This window comes from Leptonotus elevatus, chromosome 2 (assembly GCF_054856555.1).
Source record: "Leptonotus elevatus isolate MCC_2025b chromosome 2, RoL_Lele_1.0, whole genome shotgun sequence".
Taxonomy (NCBI): Eukaryota; Metazoa; Chordata; class Actinopteri; order Syngnathiformes; family Syngnathidae; genus Leptonotus; species Leptonotus elevatus.
The window spans coordinates 12,431,962-12,459,825 of NC_141240.1; the positions used below are offsets into that span (position 1 = coordinate 12,431,962).

Genomic DNA, 27,864 nt, shown 5'->3' on the forward strand with positions numbered 1-27,864 from the left:
GTTTACTAAATACCATTCATGAGTTCATTATTTTTTTCCCTCTCATTTCCTGGCCCCTGCATCACTGTTTGTATACAGACTAGGCTTCTCTTGGAAATCTCCTTGTTTTTGGAATACAACCGCTCGGCAGCATCCATAAATGTTCACGTGATGCCAAATGAGGCTGCCCAAGGGACACTTTGGCACAGACTGTCTGCAACGTGCATGAGAAGAGGCGACAACGGCGTCGCTCTGTTGGCTTGCTGTCGAGTTTGTGTGGGGGGAGAGCAAGCGTCAAGAATGCGGGGGTGGTATTTAGCAGATCTACACTATCAAAATAGGCAACACCAAGAGGTCCAATTGCCCCGAGAAGTGATTTCATCCGAGTGATTTGAGGTCTTGCTGCATTTTCCAATTATATGCCAGAGCAACAATCAAATGGACGTGACTCGCCACATTTGGGTTTGGAAATGCTAACTATGCAGCTCAGGGTTTATTGTTGGGATTGTAATGACTTGTGTCTTCACAGAAAAACAGCAACTGGAAATCATTCATTTGTTTTTATTCAAAGTTGTTTTCAGCCCTTACTGCCTAAAGGAAGGCGTCATTATTTCTGCGCCAAGGTCTTCCTGGTCTACAGCCTCGCTGACAAATTGGCCCGTGTTTGCCCTTAACAGCACTACCCCGAATGTTTCCTCAATGTTGAGTAAATCTACCCATTATTCCTACTGTAATCCATCTGTCATTTGATTTTGTCAAAGACTTGTCAATGTAAGGTAACCAGACTGCCTGGGATTTCACCTCAGATTTCCAGTTCTTGTGAGCACTCACAAGTTAGAATGATCTTTACTAATAACTAGCCTTACTTACATACTGAGTTTGAGTTGCTCTGTCTCTACCGATGGAATGTTGTGGGAATTTCCATTTCCGTTGCCAGTAACCTCGACATGTAAACGATTCATAGGACTTCCACAGCAGGGGGACTATGTCAGCCAAGTTCATTATTCCGCCGTCACTGAAATCACAACTGGAGTGTGAGGTTTGATGTCCCGAGGAAAGGAAGTGCCTTTGGTGAGTTAGTGGCTAAGAAAAGTGGTTTTGTGGAGAAGTGAGCCTTCTTAAATGCCACTCAGAAGTTGACGAGTTCTCTTTGGCACCATTTGTGCACATGAGTGTTTTGTGTGTGGTTACATGAGATGAGGAAAGGCATATTAGGGATATTATTTCTGCAAACCGCTGTGCCATGTTTTTCTGTTCCGTTGAAACATTTCAGATTGTATATTGAGTTAGAAACCTCAATAGCATCGAGAGAAACTAACTTGTTCCAATGCAAACCGCTGTTCTATGAAGTAGCCCCCCTCAAATCCAACTGGGGAATTTAAGCAAAAGAAGAAAATACTGTGAGCTAGAGATGAGCTGCTAAGTCAACCAAAGTCAAGGATGTTGATTACGTGATCCGCGTTCGTTGAGCACCGTCACATTGTCGTGTGCAGTTCCGCATGACACCGAGGACTGTGTGGAGTCATTGGCCCCGCTCTACATATATAAATGAGTTTAAAAAAAACACACACAAAAAAAACCTTCACAGCTCAGGGCGCAAATGTAGTTGTGCCCCTTATGGTGATGGTAAGACGTCCCTGATGAATGCAATTGTTTATACTGTATGTATTGCATCACAGATAAGAACTGTCATGCTGTTTCAGTGCAACTGAAGAAAATGGGCACGAGAATGATGCATCATTTTGACCTTACCTTTCCACTCTAACTATATTGTGTTGCATACACAATTGTGCTTTGACTTGCAGTTTACGTGACTCAAACTTTTCCTAATCTGTTCCAGCCCCATATTGTGCTCCTTCTTGTGTGTGTGCTTTGGCGAGCATGGAGCAGTCTAACACAGACATACGCGCAGAAGTTTCGCAACTAAGTGGCTCTAAAAGCTGCAGTAAAATGAATAATTTCTCACAGGATAAATATGGCTGTAAGTGTCGCTATACTTTCGGTCTACATACCTTGCTGCACTCTTTGTATTTATATTTGTTGGGGAAAGGGTTAGAACTGCTGCAGCATCATGTTTAGTCATGCTAGTTTAGTCCTGTCAGTGTTTTGCGCTGTTAGCATTAAGCTAGCAGATGAAGTTGTGTATTTTGGTTTAAAACACTACATGTAATTGTCGTTTATGTTTAAACCTGTGAGTGTCAATAAACGCCTTGAAGCAAGTATTTGGCCTATTTTTGGATGAAATGCTCACTGTGTGCTGCTTTTGGTAAAATTTGGTTCAACCATCTAGCCATTAAAATGTTTGCCTGCAGCTCAAGCCAGAAAATCAGCCGAGTGACAGTTCATTTCGTAAATCTTGTACGTCGGGTCTCTCCTAAATTGAGGTACCACTACATTCTAATCACTGGGGTTATTATGCTGACAGTCATTTTAGTAAATTACAGAGTGTTTAAATGAAATTGGCTGAAAATTATGGCTAGCCATCATTGACAAAACATTTGTGAATGTTCCCTGTCTTACTTGCTTTGAGGGGACAATTAGCTTTTCCTTTCAAACCCGGAAAGCACCCACTCATAGTGAACTTTCTCATGACATAGCTCTATGAGTCTCAGAGAGTTTTCATCTTCATCAAGAACAAAGCATTTGTCACCGGGAAATCAATGAATTAATGGTTGTTACGTTTAAGATTTACAGATCAATCGTGACAAGGTTTGAGTGAGTATTACCATTTCAAATTTTTAATTTACAGTAATTACCATATGTAGTGTATTATGTTGTACAGTGTTCATAAAAAATTAGTAACCATGCATATTATGGTCACTGTAATCTAATCATGATGTGCAGTTTTCATACTACTAGTTTTTCATCTCACATTAGCAGCTAAAACATGGTCATATGTCATCCAGATCCCAAATTGGATTTGGGCAGGGGGAACAGAAGCCATTAAAATCTTAGCTTAATACTAGGGGTGGGAATCTTTGAATGTCTCACGATTCGATTCCGATTTTTGGGTCTGCGATTCGATTCAGAATAGATTTTCGATTAAGAACGCTTTTTGATTCAAAATGATTTGATTGACAATTATTTTTGCTTCAATCTATAGAGGAATTCTAATGATCTACTCCAGTCTGACTCGCTAATGCTAATTAGCGCGCTACTCGCGGCACTTTTATCACTCAAAAGAACGGCTCCACGCTGAAAAACAAAAAACTTTTATTGGAATAACTTGATCGTGACTTTTTCCTTCTACTCTCTAATGTGGCTACAACTTAACAGTCTATTAGACTGCGTGTAACCACACTGCCCCTCAGTGGCCAAACCGGGTACAACATGAACAGCGCTCTAGATAAAGGCACACACAGACAAAGACAAGACAGTATAAAATAATTCAAATAAAATCGATTTTGGGACATTTAAAGTCTATTCAGAATTGTACTAAATGAGAATCGTGTTACTTATGAGAATCAATTTTTTTGGGGGGCACACACCTACTAAATACAGTATAGCATTATTACAAATTAATCCGAGATACCTTTCTGCCTGAACAACATGTAGTAATGAAGAATATTACTACGAATCATGTGCACCGTGCTCTAATTATCTACCCTACATCTTCCCATCTCAATCAGCTTATTTTATCCTGCAACAATTCCGCATCAAAGAAAATATAAATCCGCATTGTGACCTTCAGACCAGGCTCATATCAACAGCCGAGCTGATCAAGGCTTTTAAAAAGGTCAACCTTTCCTTTTTGTCCAAGAACAAGCACCCTAGTGTCTTGCTCTATGCTCTGCTCCTTTCTCCCAGACAAAAAACAAAAACAATGAAATGATGTGCAGAATTACAGAATACTTTGTCAATAAATAGATGGTCGCTAATTACTTTGCTGTGCATCCCTAAATTATTTTGTATAGTTCCTATTTGAAACTGAGCATGTTCCTGACTCCACAGCCTAATATATTATTATTCGTATACTAAAATATGCATTCTCTTCATTATATACAGCACTTCTTTTATTTTTTTACCACTATTGGTGAAGCTGTTATTATGAGCATTTTGTCATTCCACATCCTGGAATGGCCACCCAGTGCCGCTTATGTGAAGCAGCATTATGAACATTATTTCCAATTCTGATCCATTTACAGTTGCCTTTTGTTCTGATTTTGGTGCATTTCTAAGTAGTATGCAATTCAACCCATCAAGCTACATGCATGCAGATTGCCACAATGTTGCTCGTGTTATAAAAAGAAAGAAAAACAAAGCCTCCCACTTCCGATTGTCACACTCCTTATTTATAACAACTGCACAGACTCTACATACAAAAGAAAAAGATGCATGCATAGTTGGTCCGGTTGGGCAGAACCCACTCTCTTCCCCCTTGACAGAAGTGTTGAAGCACTCGCACCAAATGTGTCACGGTGCTCCTGCCATTTGTTCAGCATAACAACATGCGCTATTTTGAAAAGTCCTATTTGGCTGACTTTGTGCTGCAAGGCCTGCTCCGCTGGGTCGTCCTTCTTTGGTGTTTATTGAATCCAAATCAGACCGTTAGGTTCCATCAGTGCAGAAAAGAACAGGCGTGATTAATGGTGTGAAATAATTACTGATGTTCATCAGCACCTCGTTGGCATGCTGTTTAAGTTAACAGGCTGGAGGTGCCCGCATTGAAATGGAGTGTTATTATCCCACCGCTCCCTTCAGAGGCAAGAAAACAAACACAATAAATATGTACACAAATATGTCGATGCTTCTAAGTGTGGCTGTGCCGAGAGCACAGGCTGTCGGTAATAAGGTCTGGAAGTGCAAATGTGTTGTTTCGTGCGGAATTTGTGAGTGCGCGACCTCATCCCAGTCTTTAACTAGAGGGTGAGGATCCAGCCGGGATGTTCTGTCCTAGTTTTGTGCAGGCCAATCTCTTGTTTACAGCTGTTTTGGTCTAACGGGCATAGTCCTTGTTGACAAGGAGGGTTCATGGCTTGGTGCAGTGATTTTTGATGCAGATGCAAGGTGTCAACACAGCAGCAACCTAAAGCATTAGAGAGATTCCCTAATGCTCATTAAATCACCTCTAAGGAATCTTCTATCCTCGTTTTGTAGATCCATACAGTTTTTCGTCAACAGGACAGATGGCCAGTCTGGAAAGCGTTTCCATCACATGTGCCGTTTGTGCTCGCCCATTGGCCTGTGCAGGCAGCTTGTCTGAGTCACTGGGAAGAGCGTTCGATGGGCTTTTGAAAGCAGCCAGCGGGAAAAGGACAAAGGTTGGAGTGCGCCTCAATAGCATCTCTGAGAGAAATTGCTCCGAAAAACTGAATGTGACACCGGGTTTGCTACCATTGAATGTTTGTCCACAGAGCATGTGTCAAATTCCCTCCATGTAAATGACTTCACACGTATCAGTTGGCAAATGTCCTCCTTACACTCTTTCAAAAAATGTGACACTTCCCGTGTCTCACTGTTGCTCTCGTGCTCGCATTTTGTACTTGCATTCCGGACTTTTGTCCAAATTGGTCAACCAGTACAACTGCCTCGGTGACACAAGCAAACATTGACAAAGCAAGATCCAATCGTGTTTTCAGCCTCAGATTTAATACGGATGTGCTACATAAAGATCCCAATTGATTTAAATTTTTTTAAATCTAATTCAAGATGCTTAAAGTAGGACGGTTGTCACAGGTAACACATTTTTTTCGTCTCACAACTTAAGAAAAAAAAGGAGAGACTACTAATGTCTACAAAAGTTTTCTCCTTACTCGTCTTTCATTTTCCAATCTTATCCTATTTCTCTTTGTTAACCTATAAAGCGTACAATTTCATTCACCAAAATGTTTTATTTATTTTTTTGAACATCGTTTTAGAGCCAACAGAGCCAAACAGTCTTCCACACTTTGTGATCAGGAATTTCTATCGGCCCTTAACTCCCCTCAGACACCTCAGAAAAGCTCGTGCTTCTATTTATTCTTGTTGGTTCATTTGAGCTTAATCCCATTTCTGCAACTATCTGCCATCTGGGGACAGCAGAATTAATGGGCGTGAGAGATGGCCAGCAGATGAATGGGCGAGCAAGGGCTCTGTGACAAGTGTGTGGCCTGAGAACTCCTGCATGGTTGAAAGTAAAAACCTCTTAGAGAAAGTAATTGCAAGGAAAGGCTGCCTGCGACCTGAGTGATGGTTCGGAGCCGTCCGCACCTTGGACAACGTCTACACAAACACTATAGTTACCTGGCACGGATGGCCTCTTATATCTATCAAACTGGTGGAACTTGACAAAAGGCAAATTACAAAAGGACAGATTTGTGGATTAAAAGATGCCTGGTAGAGAACATCGTCTACTGGTCGCTACATGAAGTGACTCTAAATAGGGCTATTTGCAAGTGCCGTGTTAATGCTGAATAACATTAAAAAATATATATATTGCTTTTCTCTCTCTTTCTCTCTCTCTCTCTCTCTCTCTCTCTCTCTCTCTCTCTCTCTCTCCTCCCCCGCCCCATCTCATTCATCCAAAAGCCTCAACTTGGCTCTTGATCATTTTTTAGAATGGCATCCGAAAATCGCCAATCCGAGGCTGTGTTCATTTCACACCACATTCAGTGCGATGGTGCCAAGGGCAGCAGGGGGAGCGCAGATATGAGGCATCAATCACAAGCTGCTTCATCTCTTGCTTTGCCCTCGGACAAACGACAGTTAGCAGAAGAGCAGTGCTGCTGCTGCTTTAGTTGGACGTCTTCACATCTCTTTATCGTTTGAAAGCATTTTTTTTTCAGTCAAACGTAGAAGCCGCCTTCTCTTTGTTATTTTATTTTATTTTTTTATCCTGCAGTCTTAAATGAAGCCAGGACGCAACAACTTTATTCCAGTGTGAAACTGCTTAAGCCTATTTGCCTTTATTTTAGCCATCTCTTCAGAGCGTCATTATAAAATTAATTTTTCTCTACGCTTGTACTCTTAACAGAAATTGAAATATATTAAATATATTAACAATATATATTAATTTATAAGACATGACCTTTAATACACTGACTGCAAAGTTGCAACACTGTTAACTGTGCCTTGCTTCTTGTCCTTGCTTGACCTTGCTCAATAACAATGAGGAAAAACAGTAGAGCTCAGACAAAAAAATCAAAAATAAACTGTACTGATACGACCTTTAACTCCAGCATCAAACATCTGGGTTCAGCTATCCTTTGAACAGATAGAATTCTTGCCGTTACATAAAACAAAAAGAAATTCCCACATTTTTTCGTTCTCTTCCTTAAGGATAACTAATAGATTTTGTAGACACAAAAGAAGAAGCATTTTTCTTCACATTTCATTAAAAAGTAAGGCATTTTTTTTCATGTAGGCGCCGATATCAAAATGTGTATTGTTGTTCCCCAAGGGACACTCCCTATTGGAACAATAAGACATATTCCTTTACTTGTGCTGTACACTAAACCAGTGTTAATTTTGACAAAAAATGTTTCTTTAGTTTTAGTCATAATTTAGTCATCTGATTGTGTTTTAGTTTTAATCAAAAAAAATTTCAATGAAAATAAAGAGAAATTTCATTCGACTATATTCAACTTTTATACAGGAAATTATTTCACACCTATTTGTAACGGTAGTTTAACACGCAAGACAGTAACAACAAAAAAAAGGTGCATAATTGCGTTAGCTAAATCTTACAGCTGCACAATGCATGTAAACATGTTTGAACATTAGATAACGTGCAGTGAAAGTGTTTCTGAGTGGTTCTTTTCTTCAACCTGTGTTTCTTTGTTGTTTTTGTTTTAGTCATTGAGGAAATTGTCAATTTTTCATCATCTCAATGAAAAATGTTGTCACGAAAATTATGTCGAAAAATGTTCATTGATGAAATTATCACTACCCTTGACTAAACACATTGTGATATCAAAAGTGCAAATGTTGATCGCACCAGAATCTTCTTTAATTTTTAGAAATAATAAATAATTTATAGAGTTAATGTACTTTTTTTGTGCTACAAAATACAGAATATTATAATATCACTCCAATATGTCATGAGTTACGACTTACGACGTGCTTGAACCAAGTAATGAAATTTGCTTGCCGAATTTTTTGCCACAGTAATTTAAGATTTGCTGGAGACTTGAAGGTTACGGCTCGAGACTTGCAACTTGCACATTTGTCATGTCATCCTACCTCTGCTGCTCTCCCTTGATAAGGAGATTGGCTGCATCCACTTGTGAGGGTAAATGTTTAGAAATCTTAATTCATCTTAAATTGGACTTGTCTTGATCTTGACATCTATTATTTCCACACATCCAAGGCATGCAGAATTGTGATCTTTATTGGAGGGTGGCTGCATGTGCTCCTCCCACCCCCTGTTGACAATATACATGTTCAAGCAGTGAACATGATATCATGATCTGTGCCATCATCGTGACACTTCAGTTTATCGCAGATGCCACCTGGTCACACTGGTTGGCTTCAATCCATGCCAGTAATTGAAAATGATTCACACACTTCAGCAGCCCTATTCTATTGCTTCCGCCTGCTTTCTCACAGATGTGGTCTGGCGCCGTGGAAATATTGCAACATTATTCCCTGCGGTGTACATCTGCAGAAACACAAGCACTATGATTGACATCATTCTGCTTCTGCAATCGTGCTCTTTAATCTCCATTACACAGAGGATGGCCAGCATTTACATGCAGGCGCGTCTCCTGGGAAAATGCGTATAGTGCCACTGTAGCCAGCGTCGCCTCGGCACTTGAAGATGAGGGAATTTGAACAAGGCTGCCATGTAAGTGATATGTGAGAGATGTGTAGTGATGTTGTTTGTGCAGCAAACGCCGATGAAAACGGCAGCCTTCAGGGCCCACACACCCACTGTTAATCCCGCTTGCAAATAAAATATTCAGGGAGAAAGTGGATTCTGGAGCAGTTGCATGAATTTCTCTGCAGTTGAATCTGCCGGTTAATTAGATTTGCTATTGTCTTTGTAATGGCCACAACTCCCTGTGCTCTCTTGCTGGGAAGTGTGGTCTAATAAAACAACGTCTTGTTTAAATAATTAATTTTAATTCCTGTTACCTGGGGATTTCTTCATCTGCTTTGTAGTGATGGTATATGAACAAGCTATTTGTACTGTACGTCCAACTCCTCTAACTTTTAATTGGTTGTTCGTACAGGATTCTCCCCAACCCTGCTCAGCTGAACCTTATTTTAAAAACTTTTGAAACGGCACCATAGGCCGGAATTTGACCAATATTTGTGGTAAAAAATAAATAAATAATAATATATATATTTTTTTGTTTCTGAGCCAGATGTCAGCGTGCATCAATTGCGCTTTTTATATTTTGCTGCACTTAAAAGTATTCTACAAGAAAGACTGTCCTCAATAAGAGACAGAGAAGAATGCAAGATGAGCAGAATAAACACTTAGAAGATGTGCAACACGAACCCTCCATTCAAAGTATTGGGACCTTCTCACAGTATGACAATAACTTTGCGCTATGCTACGCTATTTCATCTTACCCATTTTTATTTTTGTTTCTACTTGTATACGAGTTACAATATTAAAATACTACATTCAAAATTAGCCAGATTGATCATTGTGATTCACTCAAGGGAGTTCTTTACATTATCAATCTGGAACTTCACTTGGCAGATCTGTTCGGGAAAGGCGGGACATTCTGAACAATACTTCGAGTTGATTGGACGATGCAGTGCGTCTCGTAGTGTTTGTGAACAACTACCGCCAGAATGCAGCTTGCTGGCAAGGCTAGAGAACGAGATGGCGTGACCCCAGGATTACTCATTTCCATTCCATTCCAAATTAGTTTTGGTTATCTAGTCAAACTAACTTCACGCTGAAGGAATTAGAAATGACAGAGCACAAAGTAAACCGTTAAACCATCAACATTGTTACTTTTTTACAGTCTTATTTTGTCCAATTGTTTAATGGCACATTAAGCAGCCACCCCCTTGTTTGTGCTGCAACCACTCAGACCTACAAAATAGCAAACTCCTGCTTGAAAAGCTCCCAGCGAGTCATCTCTCTGACATTGTGGCGATAAAAGCGTACAGGCAGACAACTGTGCTCTGCCTACATCACTTTCTGAGAAGCACAACAGTATGACTCACCTGGCAGGCCTAGGTGTTGTTGCCACAAATCTGTGGAGTTACAATTATGCTACACATGAATACAATTAAATCCATCTTCACTGATCTGGTGCCAAATGAGAAAAGCTATTTTTGACATGAAATAAGTTGAACACCTGGTGTGTTAGACACCCCTCAGATCCCTACATGAGCGAGCAGGAAAAACATGAAGAACCCTTGAACAGGACCAAACCAAATGTGGGACAAGCATCTGCTAACATGAGGAGAAAAAAAAAACGGCAACAAAAAACTTTGATCCTGTGTTTTAGAATGTGGTTACATAACACTGTATATGCAATTGCAATGTTGCATTTCCAGCCAAATCGAGAAAAGTGAAAACAATGGCAGGATTTCCAGCTGAATTTGCTCCACTGAGCGAAGTTGACATAAATGCTGATTATAGACAACGTTGCCAGTTTCCCTGAGGAATTTCTCCCAAATTCTCTGCGGTGCTCATGTTTTAGCTCGTGTTCCTATTGTTTACAGACCAGGATATGAGGTCATCGCGTACTCACACTTAATTGTATCTACCATTCTACTTGTTCAAAGTCTTGAGTCATTTTATTATCCCAAAGGAAAATAAAATACGGATTCAACTGTGGCTTTGTGGAAAATGAATGTCACAATTCTGTGTTCCCGAAAAAACTTTGGTGTTTATTGCTTGCCATGCGGTGTTCAGAGGCTTGTTACTCATTCGCACATCATCTGCTCTCTGGGTTGTTGTTTACTAAGCGACTGATGTGGTTTTCTCGTCTTGTCTTCTCTGGACACCGTGTCCAGCTCATTGCGTGACCTCTTTCAAGAGCGACACTTCCATCAGACACTAGACACCACTGACCTGCACCTCAGTGATCCCTACGGCATCGTGCATGCGAGAATGCGGATGCACAGTAATGCTGGCCGTCTTTCCTCACTCTCTTGGTGTGAGAGGTGACTGAAGGTTGAAATGAGCAGCTTCCCCGAGGTTGCGGATCGATGCGCTGTGGGATGGCAGTTTCTCTTGCATGGGATGAATATCACACCTCTATAGTATGTGGAATGATTTCACTTTTCCCTGGCCGTTGTCATGTTTTTCACCTCTTAGCCAATGAAACGTTTTTGTTTCGTCCCGTAAACGTAAAAATGTGGAAAAAGATTCGAAAGCGAACGTTGCCGCCGTAATGCATGCAAATACTTGGATGAAATATTAGTGTGGTAAGAGAGGCAGCATATGTGCCCTCACGTAGAAAAAAAAGAGCAAAAGCACCCCCCTGGGTGAACTTCCCCGCAAAGCCTTTCTGCTCAGCTGTGCATATTATTAGGATGCACCCTGAAAGCATCGTTGCCTGTTTAGTCGTCATAGCCTTTTTTGAAGTGATGCACAAGCAAGCGTCATGTCACGTCATCGTGTCGGGCGTTATGTCACCATTGCAGCAATAATTGACATTCATTTCGGCATTTACATCCATTAGCTGATGAAACGTGCAGCAATGTGACTTGTTTCTCACATGGTGGAGGATACTGTCAATGTAAGTAAAATGATTAAAGCAATGACTACTGCATTTTTTGTACCATATTTTAAATGCAACTAGTTCACCCATTCTTCAATCGCTCTTCACTCGACATGCACTGAACCAACCCCCCCCCCCCCCCCATTCTGATCTGTGATCTCCCGATGCAAAGATCACATTCTACCACACAGATGTGACAGAATGCATTGTTCTGCTCTTTGATCTTCTTCTCATTAAACCTTGTGCGTGTGTGAGTTGGGGTTTGCATTGCAACGCTTTGTTTTGACTGACAGTGACTGTTCAGCACGCTGCGTAGAAATGGAACTCATTTCCCTTGCACTGGCGTGTTTACAGCTCTTCAGAATAGTAATTATTTTTTTTTAAACATGGTCGGCTTCAGAATATAGAGGGATAATTTGCGAATAAAAATAGATGCGTTACAAATTGGGGTTCACAAATCTGAACTGCATTATAGCAGGTGATTACTGTAATAAATAATTACTCACAGAGTGAAACTAAAAAAAATGGGCACGTGGGAATTGCCACAAGGTCAGAATGTTCATAATTAATATGAGATGACCTGAATAGATCCCACGGGTAACTCTATCATAATAGAAAAATGCATCAGCATTTCACAAGCCAACATTGTATTTGAAACGGTTGATAAAGATGTCGCGCTATTCTGACTCTGAACTAAGGTCAAAGAGAAATAAAATGGAGTTACATCCTGTAGCATCAACATAGAAGGAACCTTGGCCATTCACCATGCAGGCAAAACTTGATTGAAACTATTATACATGTTATGAAATGAACAGCTTGGAGATGGGTTAAAATAGAAAAGACAAGCCAGATGGAGTGTTCTCAAGGCACAGCTATTCTAAACAACACAAGGCTTTAGAATGATACAGAGTGCAGAATAGAGCTTCTTCTTTTATTTGACATCCATACGGCCTCCACCCGACAGATGAAAAATGGAGCAGAAAGGAAACACGGCTGATTGGTACAAACAATCAATAATCACACTGCTGCCTTTTCTTATTTGGCACAATACTTCCTTCCATCGAAAGTCGCATCCCTGAAGCTCTATTGGGTGCATGTCTTTGCCAGTGCAACCTTGCTGCTGGGTTTTACAATGAACAATAAGTTATACAACTGATGAAGGACATGAATGAACACATTGATTCCGGTAAAAACCCAAATCAGCACATCTAACTCAATCAACAGCTTTAGTTTTTGAGCTCCCCGGAGAGTCATGACGAGAAAAAAAAAAAAAAGACTTCAGTGGCATGTTTTCTTGGTGTAGTTGTTCCACATCCTAGTCTAGACGATTCAACTTCATTTTGCGCTTGCAGTGCTCTTCCAATTTTGTGTGTGTAGTGAAACCTTCAGAACTACATTGTTTTTGTTGTCACACCAAGAAGTAGTGTAGCATAAATTGGGTCGCGCAAAAAGTGGAATTAATTCATAGTGACTCACAGCATTCCAATTTAGTTTGTCACTATAATCCAGGCTACTGTATTCTATCTTGGCAGTCTGCACTACTTTGACACCTTTTCCCAAAAGTGTGCATTATCCATTAAAGCAAGGGTTGTCCAAACGTTTTTCGTCTGAGGGTCACATACAGGAAATTTGAAGGAGACAAGGTCCACTTTGAATTTATTTTACTTTAATTGATCAGTACACAACAATTAGCCCATCCTAACCCTCTGTAGAGTAAATGTGACTCTATTTAGAGTGGGACCAAATAGACCGTTTCAGAGTCATATTTACACTTGGAAGAGAGTAAAATAAAGCATTGAGGAAAAAAAAAGAAGTCAAAAGTTGAGGAACCTTCAGCTTGGGTGACAGCTGATCTACTCCCTCAGCCACGCAGCTCCTGATGTGCATTAGTATATCGCTCATGTCAGCTGGAAAGAGACCAAAAATGATGTTTTTGGTCTCTTGGAGATAACAGTAGGAGTGACATAGCTTTGGGTGGAAGGTCGTGAGTTCGTTCCTCAACCAATGAGAGGCTTTTTTAAAATTTTTATTATTTTATTCTCTTTCAAGTGTAAAAAAAAGAAAAATACTCTAAAAATACAGTTTTGAACATCACAGACAAAAACAATGACACGGACTTGAAAAGTCAACTTGTGTAAATCACACTTTAAAAGGACGACACAATCCCACAGTTGAAAAAGATAGAGAACATCAACTGAAACTTTATTGAACTTATGAAATGCTGAGGCATGCATGATAGCAAGCTTTGTAAACGGCGATTCTAAAAAAAATTCCATGCGCACAGGTTTGACCAGCAGATGGAGCTCTTGCAGTGTGTCAATTGCCTCAAAGCAATGCATTGTTTTAGGGCAATTGTTTCGGAAAGCATCGGTTTCTCCATATCCCTAACGATAACTAACTTTATTGGCTGTTCCAAAATATAGTCCACCCCTACTTATCAGCATAATTATACATATGGATTTCTTTCGGCCACTTGAGTGCGCCACAGGATTACAGTTAACTTTTGTGCTGTATTATTATTTTGTGACCAATTTGGGGGCACGGGAAACTTCGCTCAACTGAGCTTGCCGCGTCCATGGACCGACAGAGCTAGCCAGCTCACGTGCAGCTGCCTGATCGTAAATTTTGTGGATAAGACATTTTTAAGAGTTACACCTGCGCTAGCTAACCCTTCGGCCCGCTTAACACGCCTTCGACAAGATACCCATTGTTAGAAGGACAGTTAAATCATTTTTAACAGGCTACAGTTATCATTTTTTCCAAACCAGTGGGTCATTGGGCTTCAAACAACTTTATCTTTGCAGAATGCCTCCAAGGTGTTTCAATACAGGCGGCCTCAGGAAGACCACACTTGTTCCAGACAACTAACACAATGTGTTAAACATAAGATAGCTCTCAATAGACCCATAATGTCACTGGATACCTTTACATTTGCATAGATGGCTGAATTAAAATACATCAGTGTTGTTCCCTGTTTGATTGTAAATAGTTAATTTGCATCTTAGTATATAAAAAAACTAGGGGTGCACCGATCCCAATTTTTGCCGATACTAATTTTTTTTTTCATTATAGGCAACATATACCTTCAGTGTTCCAATCTTGTTTGATTGGAAAACATTGAACAATATCGGTGAAATAATACAAATGGGTTGTTTTAACTGCACATGAAGTAGTTCTCTCAAAGAAAAATGAAAATCCTATTAGTCATCTCAGCAGAACAGGACAGTGGCTGACTTTTTCAGACCGCTGAGGAGGGAGATGAGATTGGTGGAAAGATCCGTTTATTTTTAAGGGATCAGCCAATCACCGATCTTCCAAAATTAAGGAAATCGGGGCCGATTAATCGGCAGGCCGATCGATCGGTGCACCCCTAAAAAAAAAACCTCTACAGTAGAAAAACGTTATATTTTGTAGCAAATGTTATTTTTGTAATATATGTTGCGGGCCACTTAAAAATGAATGGCGGGCCACAAATTGCCCTTGGGACATATTTTGGATAACACTGCATTAGAGTGAATAAACACGGAATTTAACATCTGCTAATTGGGATATTTACCAAAAAAAAATTGCAATCTTAGTAAATCACACACATGAACAATCCGCGCAATGAATCTTACACATTGAGCATGCTATTTAGTAAGGGTGGGAATCTTTGAATGTCTCACGATTCGATTCGATTCCGATTTTTGGGCCTGCGATTCGATTCGGAATCGATTTTTGATTCAAAGTGATTTGATTGACAATGATTTTTTGCTTCAATCTATGGATGTGCAAGGAATGGTAATGATCTACTTCATTCTGACTCGCTAATGCTAATTAGCACGCTACTGGCGGCACTTTTATCACTCAAAAGAACGTCTCCACACTGCCAAAAAACAACTTTTATTGGAATAACTTGATCGTGACTTTTTCCTTCTACTCTCTGTGGCTACAACTTAACAGTGTATTAGACCGCGTGGAACCACACTGCCCCCAAGTGGCCAAATCGGGTACAACACAAACAGCGCTCCAAATAAAGGCGCACACGACAGACAAAGGCAAGATGGTATAAAATAATTTTAAAAAGTCGATTTTGAGACATTTAAAATCGATTCTGAATCATACTAAATGAGAATCGCGATTCTTATGAGAGTGGATTTTTTGGGCACACCCCTAGTATTTAGTGCCCTCTAATTGGTATCTTGCTAAATCGGGCCCTCAGTACCAAATCCTAAGAGCAGCAGTGGAAGGTCAACCTCATCATGCTGACCACAGGATAACCATCATTTACAGTACATGTCATTTCATTTTGTTCGTTTATTGCATCTTTGCCCAAGTCACAATAGGATTAAAGATGATGCCTCTCCAAAACAGGTCAAGTCTCTCAAGTGTTGCATGCTGTGATACAATCACTTCACTTGATTGGTTGCCCAAAAGCTGCAAGCCAAGGAGCCAATAACCTGAGTGAAACCAGTAACTAACCGATCTGCCGTTGTGGAGGCTTTGTTGGAAGGCACAACATTCCTATCAAAGCACAGAAAATTCAGTCATAACTTACTGATTTCTCAACCGATTTGCACGAGATTTACTTGTCAGTGCCAATACGTGTGCTATCAATACAAGAAATCAGAATTTAAAAAAAAAATGTGAAAGCCCAAAGCCCTGTGAAATTATATTCCCAGCTCCCTTGTCGTAATTGTCCATTATGTACAACGTTACAGTCCAAAGGCACACCGTTCAAAATGGCCGTGTTGCATCTACCTACTGTATGTTCATCGTAGTTAGCAGTCACAGAGAGTAGTCAGGCAACAGGCAGAGTGAGTATGTAATGTCGAGGGCTTTGGGGGAGGCCAACTGTTCAGCTGACAGGCATATTGACAATAGGTTAACAGCACAATTAGGACCGTGTGCAAAGCACAGAAAGCCCACTGTGTTCAATTATCTCAGCTCAGCCAGGGCTACACAGAGCAACCATAAGGTCAGGCAAGCTCCACACAGTATTGTAATATTATTGTTTTGCTATAAACATGTTTATCAAAAATCTAGCCTCCATTTAAAATTGTCACTGGTGTTTGTCTTTGAGAACACCGAAATAATTGGCTGTTATGAAAGCAACTTCAACCTATAAAGATCTGTACACTAAAATTGCGAGTCATGGAAATGAAACACATTGATTTGCTGAGTGTGCACTATTCATTGTTAATCATGAATGCCTTGGAAGCAGTTAAAGCAGGATGATGGAGTGCTACTTGGCTACAGCTTGCAGAAGTGCTACTGATTCAGTCTCAACTAGTTTGCTAGCTAGAAAAAGGTGACATTAGCATAGATGGTTATTGCTTCTTAACTTCTCCGGCGTTATATTCCAAAAGACACTTTCGTTTAAAAAGCATTCCGAGAAATTGACTGAGACTATGAAAAATAATGTTGCAACCATAACAATGAATCAATTAATTGAAGAAAATCAAAATAGTTAAATTGCCTTCTCGTTGTTTTCCTGTTCATAGGGAAGCTGTAGTCAGTCCAGGTGACTGAGACTATGTTCATACGTACATACGTAAAAACCCAAAATTGTGACAGACATCAACTGAAACTAATGAAACAAGCCACAAAAGTTTTGAGAGAATTTCATTTGTATAGATGAGACGAAACGAAACTGCAAGTCCTTCCTCACCATATTCATAAATCTCCTCTTTGGTCTCTCTCTTTGCCTCCTACCTTGCGGCTCTATTTCCAATATATCCAGTGTCCCTCCTCTGCACACAAAGCATCTCAATCTGGCTTCTCTTTGCTTTGCCTCCAAACATTCCAGTCTGATGAGCTCATTCCTCAACCTGTCCATCATCCTCGTCGCCCATGAAGAGAATCTCAACATCTTCGACCTGTCGTCTGTTTAGTGTTCAATATTCAAGACTTACAACATGGCTGGCCTTACTTCCGTTTTATGATCCTTTCCTTTCACTTTGGCCTACTCCCTTCTGTCACACATCGCACCTGACACTTTCGTCCACCTCCTCCATCCCGCATGTGCTCTCTTCTTTACCTCTCTCGGGAAAAATTGAATGATACAAGTAAAAATATGAACCAGGGACCATCTTATGTACAGCGAGTGTCACCCCATGCATTGATCAAGTGCCTCAAAACTCATGAAGTCATCATAACGTCAAATTGTGGACCAAAGCAAACAAAGTACAAGCCCGAAAATGTTCTGGGAACAGTTGAGCTCGTTAACGTTTAAGGTGCAGGGAGCTGTGCCACTTTGTCGATGTAATTTGTTTCTCACAATTTTAAGAAAAAGTGATGAAATGGAGCGTCCTTTCAATTTCAATGAACTGATTCTTTGCTGTGTACTCCAGAGATGGAATGAAAATACATTTTCTGCAGCCCTGAGTTGTCAAATACGCCTAACAAGGAGGTAATTTGCAGATGGCAGAAGCATTCTCGTTACCACAGGTGCCAGCATGAAAGGAAAGCCTGATTAGACACCCACTGCTGTCGGCTTTGCTGCTTCCTCTGTCACTGAGGGGAAAGCTTTTGTCTTTGCAGTAACGTAGACTGCATTATTCTTTCATTACGTAGTTCTTGCACATGAATTATTCAGTTTGTGTATCTATATTGAACTTTGTTTTTTTATTTATTATTATTATTATTTTTATTATGGGAGTTCTTCTGGAGCAATGCTGTACTTGTGCCTGTTGCTCAGCAGTGGACGTGCTGCTTTGCTAAGGTTGTCATCTTCATTTCCGTTTGAAAAAATATACAGATGATTTGCCATAGCCAGACATTTGACATGGAAGTTGGCTTACATATTTACTCATTCACTGCCATTGACGGCTATAGACGTAAAAAAATCATTTGAACTATTTCTATTAGTTTAACATTTTCTCCACTTTTGCTAATAAGAGTATGAAAACCCAGAAAAAAATGTATTGTACCTTTAGAACAGACAAAATTTGTGATTAATCGTGAGTTAACTATTGAAGTCATGCAGTTAATTACCATCAAAAATTGTAATCGCCTGGCACGATTTAAAGAAAATAAAAAGATTATTACAAATTAGGGGCATCAGGCGATTACAATTTTAATTCTAATTAATCGCATGACTTCACTAGTTAACTCATGATTAATCACAAATTTTATATCTGTTCTAAATGTACAATAAAAAAATAAAAAGTTTTCATGCTCTTTTTAACAAAAGTGGAAAAAAAATAAACTAATAGAAATAGTTGACGTTTATAGCCGTCAATGGCAGTGAATGAGTTAAGCTGCGTTTGTGTGGTGTTCATGTTAAAGTGCACTTAAAGTAAGGGAATGTGCTCAAATTGCCCGACCGACTCATCATTCATTCAATCATTACCCTGGGAAAAATCTAACACTTTTATTGGTCGCCCAGCAGTAGTCAATATTTAACCAATTTACAGAATGAGCATGTATTTGTGATGACTGACCTCTCCACTGTGTTTGCCATGACGATTAATTAAACTAATTTTTCCATGACAGAGTTGATCCTGTTGCTTTAGGATTTTGAATTGATTAATGATTACCACACAAAAGGGCATGATTCCTTGTGGGTCTGACCTTGCACTTTCATAATATTAATTGAAAATTTCAAGCAATTGTTGGTGTCGTTGCTGTTGTAAACTGGTCAACACACATTTTGGTGCCATGAAAGTTTCAACGGTTTTTGTCGTGTTTCGCTGTTGCTGAATATGAAAATTACTTCTTCTTTTTTTCAAATTGGCTTTAATTTTTGAAATGGTCCATATTTGTGTCAAAAAAAAAAGCGTTAACAACATGCAAGCAATGACATTGGTCTTCTCTTTATACCATAACTTGTATGAGGCTGTATCTTTCTTTTCAAGTATGTCTTTACAGTGTTCTTTCATTTTTGATGCAATATCGTGAAAGACAGCAACCGGTATTGCAGAGACCCTTCTACATGCAAATCATGTTTCATGTGAAAATCAAGCAAAAAAATTCAGTATAGTAAACAAATGAAAAACGGGTGACGTCAATGCACAAACACGACTTTTAGTAGCGATGAAAGTACATTTCGTAAACTGTTAAAGCGCGCTAAATATCAATCAAATAATTGTCAAATGTTTACCTCAAAAACTGGAGCCATTTCAAAGACACTGATGAAACCCTGTATCTTTTGAATATCTGATTTGAGATGCTTGAGGCAGCTGAAATTATTGCTCAAATCAGTACATACAGTACATGTTGTTAGTTTTTACCTCACTCGTCTGTTGTTTTTCTGCAAGAAAGTTTACATGAGCTTACACCAGTATCCTCATGAGGGCAGCAATAGTTTAAATTTGCTATATGCCTTGCCTATATACAATTTATACAGTGCATATCAGGGGTGCTCAAGTTCGGTCCTCGAGATCCCCTATCCAGCCTGTTTTCCAGGTTTCCCTCCTGCAGCACAGCTGAATCTAATGACCAGCTAATCAGCAAGCTTTTCATGAATCAGGTGTGTTAGTGGAGAGAAACATGGAAAACAGGCTGGATAGGGGCTCTTGAGGACCAAACTTGAGCACCCCTGGTGTAAATAATCCATCAGTATATGTAATCATAACACACACACACCTACACATTTTGGAAACCTAGTATAGAATAATTGAAGCGCATCATCATCATCATTAACCACCACTAACTTGATTCCTGCACGACTTAAAAATGGAAACTTAGGAAAGAGATGGGAAACTCAAAATGTTAAAAGGCAAGATCTGTAGGGGGGGGTGGGGGGTGGGTTGAGGAGAAAGAGAGGTGATTTTCAGTTGGTAGTCATTTCTGAGAAAGTGATCTCAAACAGAGGTGCGAGCAGTCTCACGGGGATCCACCCGGGGTGATAAAAATCTGCAGTGAGAAGGCCGAAGATGAGAGATGAAGCGATAGAATAATGATGAGAGGAGGATTGGGACAGGCTATGTTTCTATCGTACGCTGCCACGTATCACCGTTACTCCTGTCTGCCAACAAAAGCCCTCATTCCTGCCCCCTCCCTATGTTTAATGATTCGACATCCCTAAATTGCACCCCTCACACCCACCAGTATTTGTCTTAATAGCCAAATGACAAGGCACAAAGATTTCTATTGTGTCCCACATGCTTGAAAGTATGACCCTGGCAGGCCAGCGATGCTGCTGCCGCCATGTAAGCTCAGAGGTACCGCTCCCTCTCTTTTTCTCTACCCCTCTCTGTCTGTGGAGATATGATGTAGCACACTAACACAAGCTGACAGGCGGGCCACAAAGACGGCCCTGTTCTGTGCACTGGAGTTGGCGTCGGCTTCAGACAGGGGAGCTGATTTGCATGCGTTTGCGATTGAGAGATTGATATTGTCCACCCTATGTCTCCGCAATCCCGTGGCGGCAATTAGTGAGCTCAATTGTCATGTCTGATTCCATCTGATCCTTTCTGGTTTTATTTCCTTTTCCTGGGGAGACCATGTTGGACAGGAAAACTAAAACATAAGTCACATTGTTTTTATTGTTCGGTTTTTAGTTTGAATTTCTTCCACATTGTTCTGCTTCTGGGAACGCAAACCGCAGGCTTGTGGCTTCTGACGTGCAGCGTGCATTGAGACCCAGCTTATATTCCCCTGACCTAAATTCCTCACTCGCATTGTTCTGGTAAAAAGTCCAAAGAGTTGCGTAACAGTGAGCTGTGCGCCTATTGGCCCAGCTATACCGCAGCTACTAGATTGTTTGAGTGAAGAACGCACACCAGTTGTTTAAAAGTCCAGATGAAATATGAGTTGCTCATGGCTGCAACACAGCCAGCAAGCATCTTTCAACAGACAAATGTTGAGTAACGATTGTTTCTTCATAAATGACACCCTTGATTGTTGTTCACTGTTTTTCTTCCACTGTACCAAATGTGGTTTGCAGTTCTTCCAGCTGAAATGGAAGCTTCTAAAAAAGATGTTTTAGCTTTCTCAGTAGAGTCACTGAATTGGTTGTCTTTCTTTCTTAATTTTGTGCATGCCAAGTGGTAATCATATCTGATTACAAGTTTGATGAGTTTTATGGTGGCAGCGGTTGACTATGTTGAAGTGATTACATGGGTTAGGTTACAGAAATTCCGTTTGAAATTAGGTTTGTGTCCACCGCGCCCGTTGTGATTTCTCGTCCGTTCACTCGTTTCCGATTACAGAGTTACACAAGTTTTACGCAATATTTTCATCACTTGAGGTAATTAAATCATTCATGACTGTGGCTATAGTTTACAGTGGCGTGGAACTGTACAACAAAATGAGATCTTGTGGGTAATTTCAGTTACATGAATCAAAAGCTATCAGTATAATGTATAAATTAATTTGTAGCTCTCTGACAGTGTCTATCAAAACCTGAGCATTATTATCTTTGTAAATGCAGATTGTTTGATCCAGCTCTTGTATTAGGTATCATTATATTGTGCAAGGGGTCATAAGCTTGTGACTGGTCGGTGTATACATACACTTGTGTGTGCGTGTGTGTGTGTATGTAAACCTAGTAATATCTTTCCCAGTCACAAACATTCAAAATATTTTGTTATTCTACCTCAGTAAAAGTGTCGTGTATTTGCTGTACTGAAATATGATCTCCTTCTCCTAGGTAAGGTGCTAAATGCCGATTTGCATCACTACCTCAGTCTGCAGTTCCAGAAGGGGTCCCTGGATCACAAACTTCAGCAGGTGATCAGGGACAACTTGTACCTGCGCACCATTCCCTGTGAGTAGTAGAGAAATCAACGCTAATGTCACCTTTTAATGATGATGAAGACGATTGCCATTTTAGCCATCTCGAATAAGAGTGGCATATAAATCTGATACAATTTAGTGTTTTCTTATCTCGTTGGCAATGTAACATTCTAATATGTCAACATCCAGCAAAAAACAGATATCAAAAAGCAAAGTCTTGCCCTAGGCGGTAACTTGATTTTGCTTCAAATGAATTGTAGCCGTCTGTCTGGCTCCAGTAGTCCAGCCTGCTAGTCGACACTAGCATGAGCCTAAGGAGCATGGCGAAAGGTTGTAGAAGCGTGACTTTCGACTTCACCAGACATCCTGAAGCCTTATTAAATGTTGTGCTTGGCTCTTATAAAGATGACGGGAGCCAGTGGTCCGGGGGCCACCAGGTAATCCATCACGTCTTGGCAAAATCCCAAGATCCGTTCTCAGTGCCAGCCACATCTCACCTTTTATACTGTATATCCATCATGGGTGTGGAATCAACACTACATGTCTCACTGGGAGATACAAAGCAAAGAGAAATAGAGGAAATGTAGGAATAATGTCTCAGCTTGAAGCTCATATTTTTAGCAGCGATGATGATGATGATGATAATACATTTTATTTAAATGCCCTTTTCTTGACACTAAATGTACAAGATATGGCATTATGTAAAAAAACACTCATTCAAAAAAACAATAAAATAAATTAATTAAAAACAACATTAGGTTGAATAGGCAGTTTAAAACAAATGTGTTTTTAGTTGTGACTTGGAATGAATTCTGGAGCAATTGATGTTTATAGAGTTGCAATAATTCAGCCAGCAGGTGACGAGAGTGTGGACAAGGATGGCGACAGTGTGAGAAGGTCAAGGAGGGATGAAGGCGGTTGAGGTTACATAGGTGGAAGTAGGCGGAGCAGGTCATGTTATATATATGGGATTGGAAGGATAGTCAAGGATGTCACCCAGACTTCTAACCTGTCAATGCAGATTATTATTATTTTTTTTAAATAACTTCTTAACGAAAACATTAAGTATAAATGACAGGGAAAACTTCAAACATGTTTTGTTGGTATTGTTATCAAAAAAAGAAACCTCATACTTTTCCCCTCTAGAATTCTTGAATAAAATACTTCTGGAATCATAAATGTAGCGTAGCACATTTCATACAAATAAATAAATCAACTAAACACTGAGATTTATGAAGTGCCAAAAATAACACTTTTGCTCAATCTTGTTTTAAAAGATAAAAAGTACCACTTGTATCACTGAAATAGAATAAACAAAGCATACTTTTGTACAAATGAGCTAAATACTTGCGACCAGGTAGCATAAAAGTGAGTCTGTAGCAACTCCTCTCCTAGGATAAATCATTGCCCTCATTACCCAAATCTTTAACCATAACATAATAAAATATGCATGCAAGGCCCTGGATAATAAATTGGTCACGATTATATGATGACGAATAAAACCGATTCATCTTCAGGTTTACCGAGTTAGTTGAACTGAGATGAAAAATGTCCTCTTTTGTAGTTCTGATCACCTCTCCTCATTGCTGTCAGCCAGAATAAACCATCGTCCCGTTAGCAAAACTGAGTGAAGTGATGGCCCACAGCGGCATCAGGATGGATGTTTACGCAGAAAGAAAATGAAGAATGGGGACATTAAATGCAAAGTTAAATTCCCCCATGTGTGCAAAGCAGCCAGATAGCAGAGCGACTCGGCTGAGGCTCTATAAAAGCCCCGATTACAGCTGAAATGATGCTAAGCAGAGTTGGCGCGTTAAAAAGCGTGAAGTATTTTCCATAACAATGTGTTTCCAGCACCTCCAAGATGAGAACATCATCAAGGCAAAACATGTTACTTTCTTAATGAGAGGCAGCGGTTTGAGAGCATTGATATTTTTATGAGAGTAACTGCAGGGATGTTCAGGCCCGGGAGCAGAAGCATCACCTTGTGTTTTAGATTGAGGAAGTTATTTGGAGGTGTCGATTTAAAGTGGAGAAAAGGGAGCCATTTTTACCTTTAAACAATTGCGTCAACGTTGTATCATATAAACAGCCGCTGGCATTCGCTGTCATGGATTTTTTTTTTTTTAACTACCCAGAACTTTATGACAAGTGGGAATAAATCTTCCTGAATGCTTTTGGATCTTCATTTCCCCTTAGACAGGAAAAGTAGTATTTTGGTTTTGAAAAAGTCAACACTTTTTGACACGTTATATTTTAAAGACACTCTTGATATATTGTCTAATTTGGGTTATACATTAGCATTTATTGAAAAAGCACACAGCTTTTTTTTTTTTAAGTGGTTCTCTGACAGGTTATTTTCTGTACTCTCCCAACTCAACCTTTACGCCTGGTGGACGTCACATGCCTGTAGTCAAGTGTTGGATTCGAAGGCTCTCCACTAGTTTGGTTCTCCTAAAGTGTGCCCTTGTTGGCAGGCACCACTCGGCAGCCCAGAGAGGGTGAAGTTCCTGGAGTGGACTACAACTTCATCAATGTGGAAGAGTTCCGTAACCTGGAGGAATGTGGACTGCTGCTTGAGAGTGGAACCTATGATGGTATTTGTCAAACATAGCACACATTTCACAATGAGTTTGTTTTGAGGGATTGTGACTTTACTTTTTAAATGAATATTTAAACCTGGTAAAATGTCTCATTAATCCTATCCAGATTGGCTTTTTATTTGACAAGAATTCAGAATTATATTATGTATTTTTCCTTAAAATGCACATTCTTGTCTTTGTTTGCCCTTTTGTAGTTGTTAGATTTTTATTTTTATTTTTGGTCCAGAATATAGTGGCGCATTTTTGATCGAGAAAAAAAAAGGAAAAATATTTTGATGATGTGCCCGCTCAATGCAATGAACTGCACGCTAAAAAATGGAATTCAATGACTTGGTGATGAAGTGCCACCCCAACAAGTGAAAATAGTCTTCATGGGTGCTCAGCCAGGTCACTTTTTTAATCTATTGTAAAATTCTGATGCCGTCCCCTGGCCGTCATGGTAACGCAAAGCCATACTCATGTCTGCAGGAGTGGGTTGCTGTTTTGTGCTGGGTGAGCAGTGGTTCAACTGCATGTGGTAGGTGTGGTGCCCCCCCCCCCCAAAAAACCCAACAAAAACAACGTCTCATTAAAAAATTACAAGTGTGACGGGATTCTTGATTTTTCATACGCACACACATTTTTCCCCCTGCAATTTGCTCATGTTGATTCCCTTTTGAGATCAAACTTACCTTTGCTGTGAACATGTATTATATGGCAATTTGGAAAAAAAAAGTTGTGAAAACTGTGTTCTATAAATCGAATTGTGTGATTGGCTGTCAACTAATTTAGGGTGCAACCCGCCTCTCGCCCAATGACAGCTGGGTTAGGCTCCAACACCCCCACCCCCGACCCTAGTGAGGATAAGTGGTTCAGATAATGGATCGATGGATAAATCAAATTGACCATGACTTATGTGAATTATTCACGATAGAGGTAGCACTTAAATGGATTAGCTTCCTTCAGGTGAAACAGATATTTTCCTTTTCATCAAAAATCCACACTGGCTATGGTTAGTAACATAAATGTTGCAGCTGTAGGAACATAAACACAAATCTTTCTTTCTCATTGAGGCCAGAACTACAGAATATAATTACTTAAATAGCCTTCAAAATGATCACTTAAAAACATCCTGTACACACACACACACACATTATCTTTTTTTTGGTTTCCTTTTACCATTATTTGATTTCCACAATTGGACTGTAAACGAAAAATACAAATATCCTTCAGTAATTGGTTTGCACCGTACTTAAATATAAAATTGTCATGGCTTATGTTAATTATTCAAAAGGGCCCACGAAATATGATTATAAAGATATGATTATAAAGGTCGACATTTAAAGATGTAGACTGGAGTTTTTGGATACATCATGGGCAAATGAGCTACTATAATGATGCAGTGGAGATATTACATTTATTAAATGGCAGAGGCAACATTGATAGATAGACTACTTAACAGTTATAGTCCATACTTGTGTGTCTGTCAAGGGACGATTGGACAGAGAATAAAGATGTTAAAATCCTTTTTATTAATACAAAACGAAAAAAAATCATCCTCCCCCTGACACTCGTGAACTTTACTAGAAATGTAATTTTCTACCCCCGCTGTTTTGCTGCACCACAAAGCCCACAAATGTTTCTAAATAGGACCAGTGTTTGTGTTTACAGGCTTTGCAGAGTCATGAGGCGAAGTGACATTGCTGTTCATTAGATAGAAATAGGGCAGCGTGCCAAAAGTCACAGAGTTGGGAGGGTACGGGGGGTGCTGTGCTGGCAAGTGCTAACAACTTAGAGACAACAAAATGCTTTCTCTTTACAAGTGACAAATAAAAAAGAAAGTAAAGTGTAGTATTGCTAATGAGAATGTCCCCAAATGCTCCCCGGTGGGGAACAGAGGAATGCAGGGTTGGAATAGGTAACTGAAGCGGGGCCGCAGCTGCCGCGCATGCCAAACGGCGCAACAGCTCTGTGGCAACGCACAGAAAGCAAGATTGGCTTCACATGCCTCAGGCTGTGGCAATCACAATCACAGCCTGGGCACACTGGGCACTGCCCCAGAGAGTGGAGCTCCATCCTTCAATGATTAATGAGGGTCTCTGACTGTGGCTGGCACGGAGATCAACGCAAATGTGTTTGGAGAGGTTAATCGGGAAGGCCAATGATAAATCTCTTCTGAGAGCACAATTTTACTTGTGGCTGAAACACTGCCATTTGCTGATTTATAATGATTTATGTTATCAGTGTTTTAAATTGTGTTGCTTCAGGTTTCCATGTGCTAGTTTCCAAATTGTGAGATACTTTATTGCCTTGAAGTTGTGAGAGATGTTTTGGAAAAAAATTTGTGGGGGGGGGGGGGGGTAGAAATTTCATGCATCTGGATTTCCCATCCATCTATGCTGGACTCGATATCCCACTGATCACCTGTCAGTCAAGTATCCCTGTATTTTTCTTTGACTGAATGGCAATGCACAATACAGTATATTTCCTGTTTTTTCTTCTTCTCATAATTGGAAGGTGGTCTACCAGGGCTCCAAACTAACTTTTCCCCCTGGCCCTTAACCTGGAATTTTAGGGGCCCAAGTGGAAAATTTAGGGACACACAGGAATCACAAATTACCTTGCAGAGTAAATATTTACATTTCCACTATCATCGTATTGCTGATGCAGTAAATGGGCAGAAGTGTATAACTGATGTTTGTCAGCAATAAAAAGTATACAAGAATAATAATTTAAAAAAAAGGCAAATTTATTGGCCACACAAAAATTTCAAAAAATTTCTGGCCACCATGTAGGGCAGGGGTGGGCACACTCGGTCCTCGAGGGCCGTAGTCCTGCAGGTTTTGGATATTTCCCTTCTCCAACACAGCTGATACATGATCAGCTCATTAGCAAGCTCTGCATAAGCCTGATATCTATCCTGTTGATTGGAATCAGCTGCGTTGGAGCAGGGAAACATCCAATACCTGCAGGACACCGGCCCTCGAGGACCGAGTTTGCCCACTACTGATGTATTGGATGTCTGT

General features: G+C 40.0%; 1 protein-coding gene across 3 annotated transcripts in view; it reads left to right on the forward strand.

Annotated features, from left to right (window-relative positions):
* Nucleotides 1–27,864, forward strand: part of magi3a (membrane associated guanylate kinase, WW and PDZ domain containing 3a) — a 97,985-nt gene that overhangs the window by 41,305 nt on the left and 28,816 nt on the right. For all 3 annotated transcript variants that reach the window (XM_086067391.1, XM_086067389.1, XM_086067390.1), the window contains exons 2-3: nt 22,171–22,287; nt 24,734–24,853. In XM_086067391.1, coding sequence (XP_085923517.1) covers nt 22,171–22,287; nt 24,734–24,853 — 237 coding nt within the window. The remainder of the gene's footprint in view (nt 1–22,170; nt 22,288–24,733; nt 24,854–27,864) is intronic.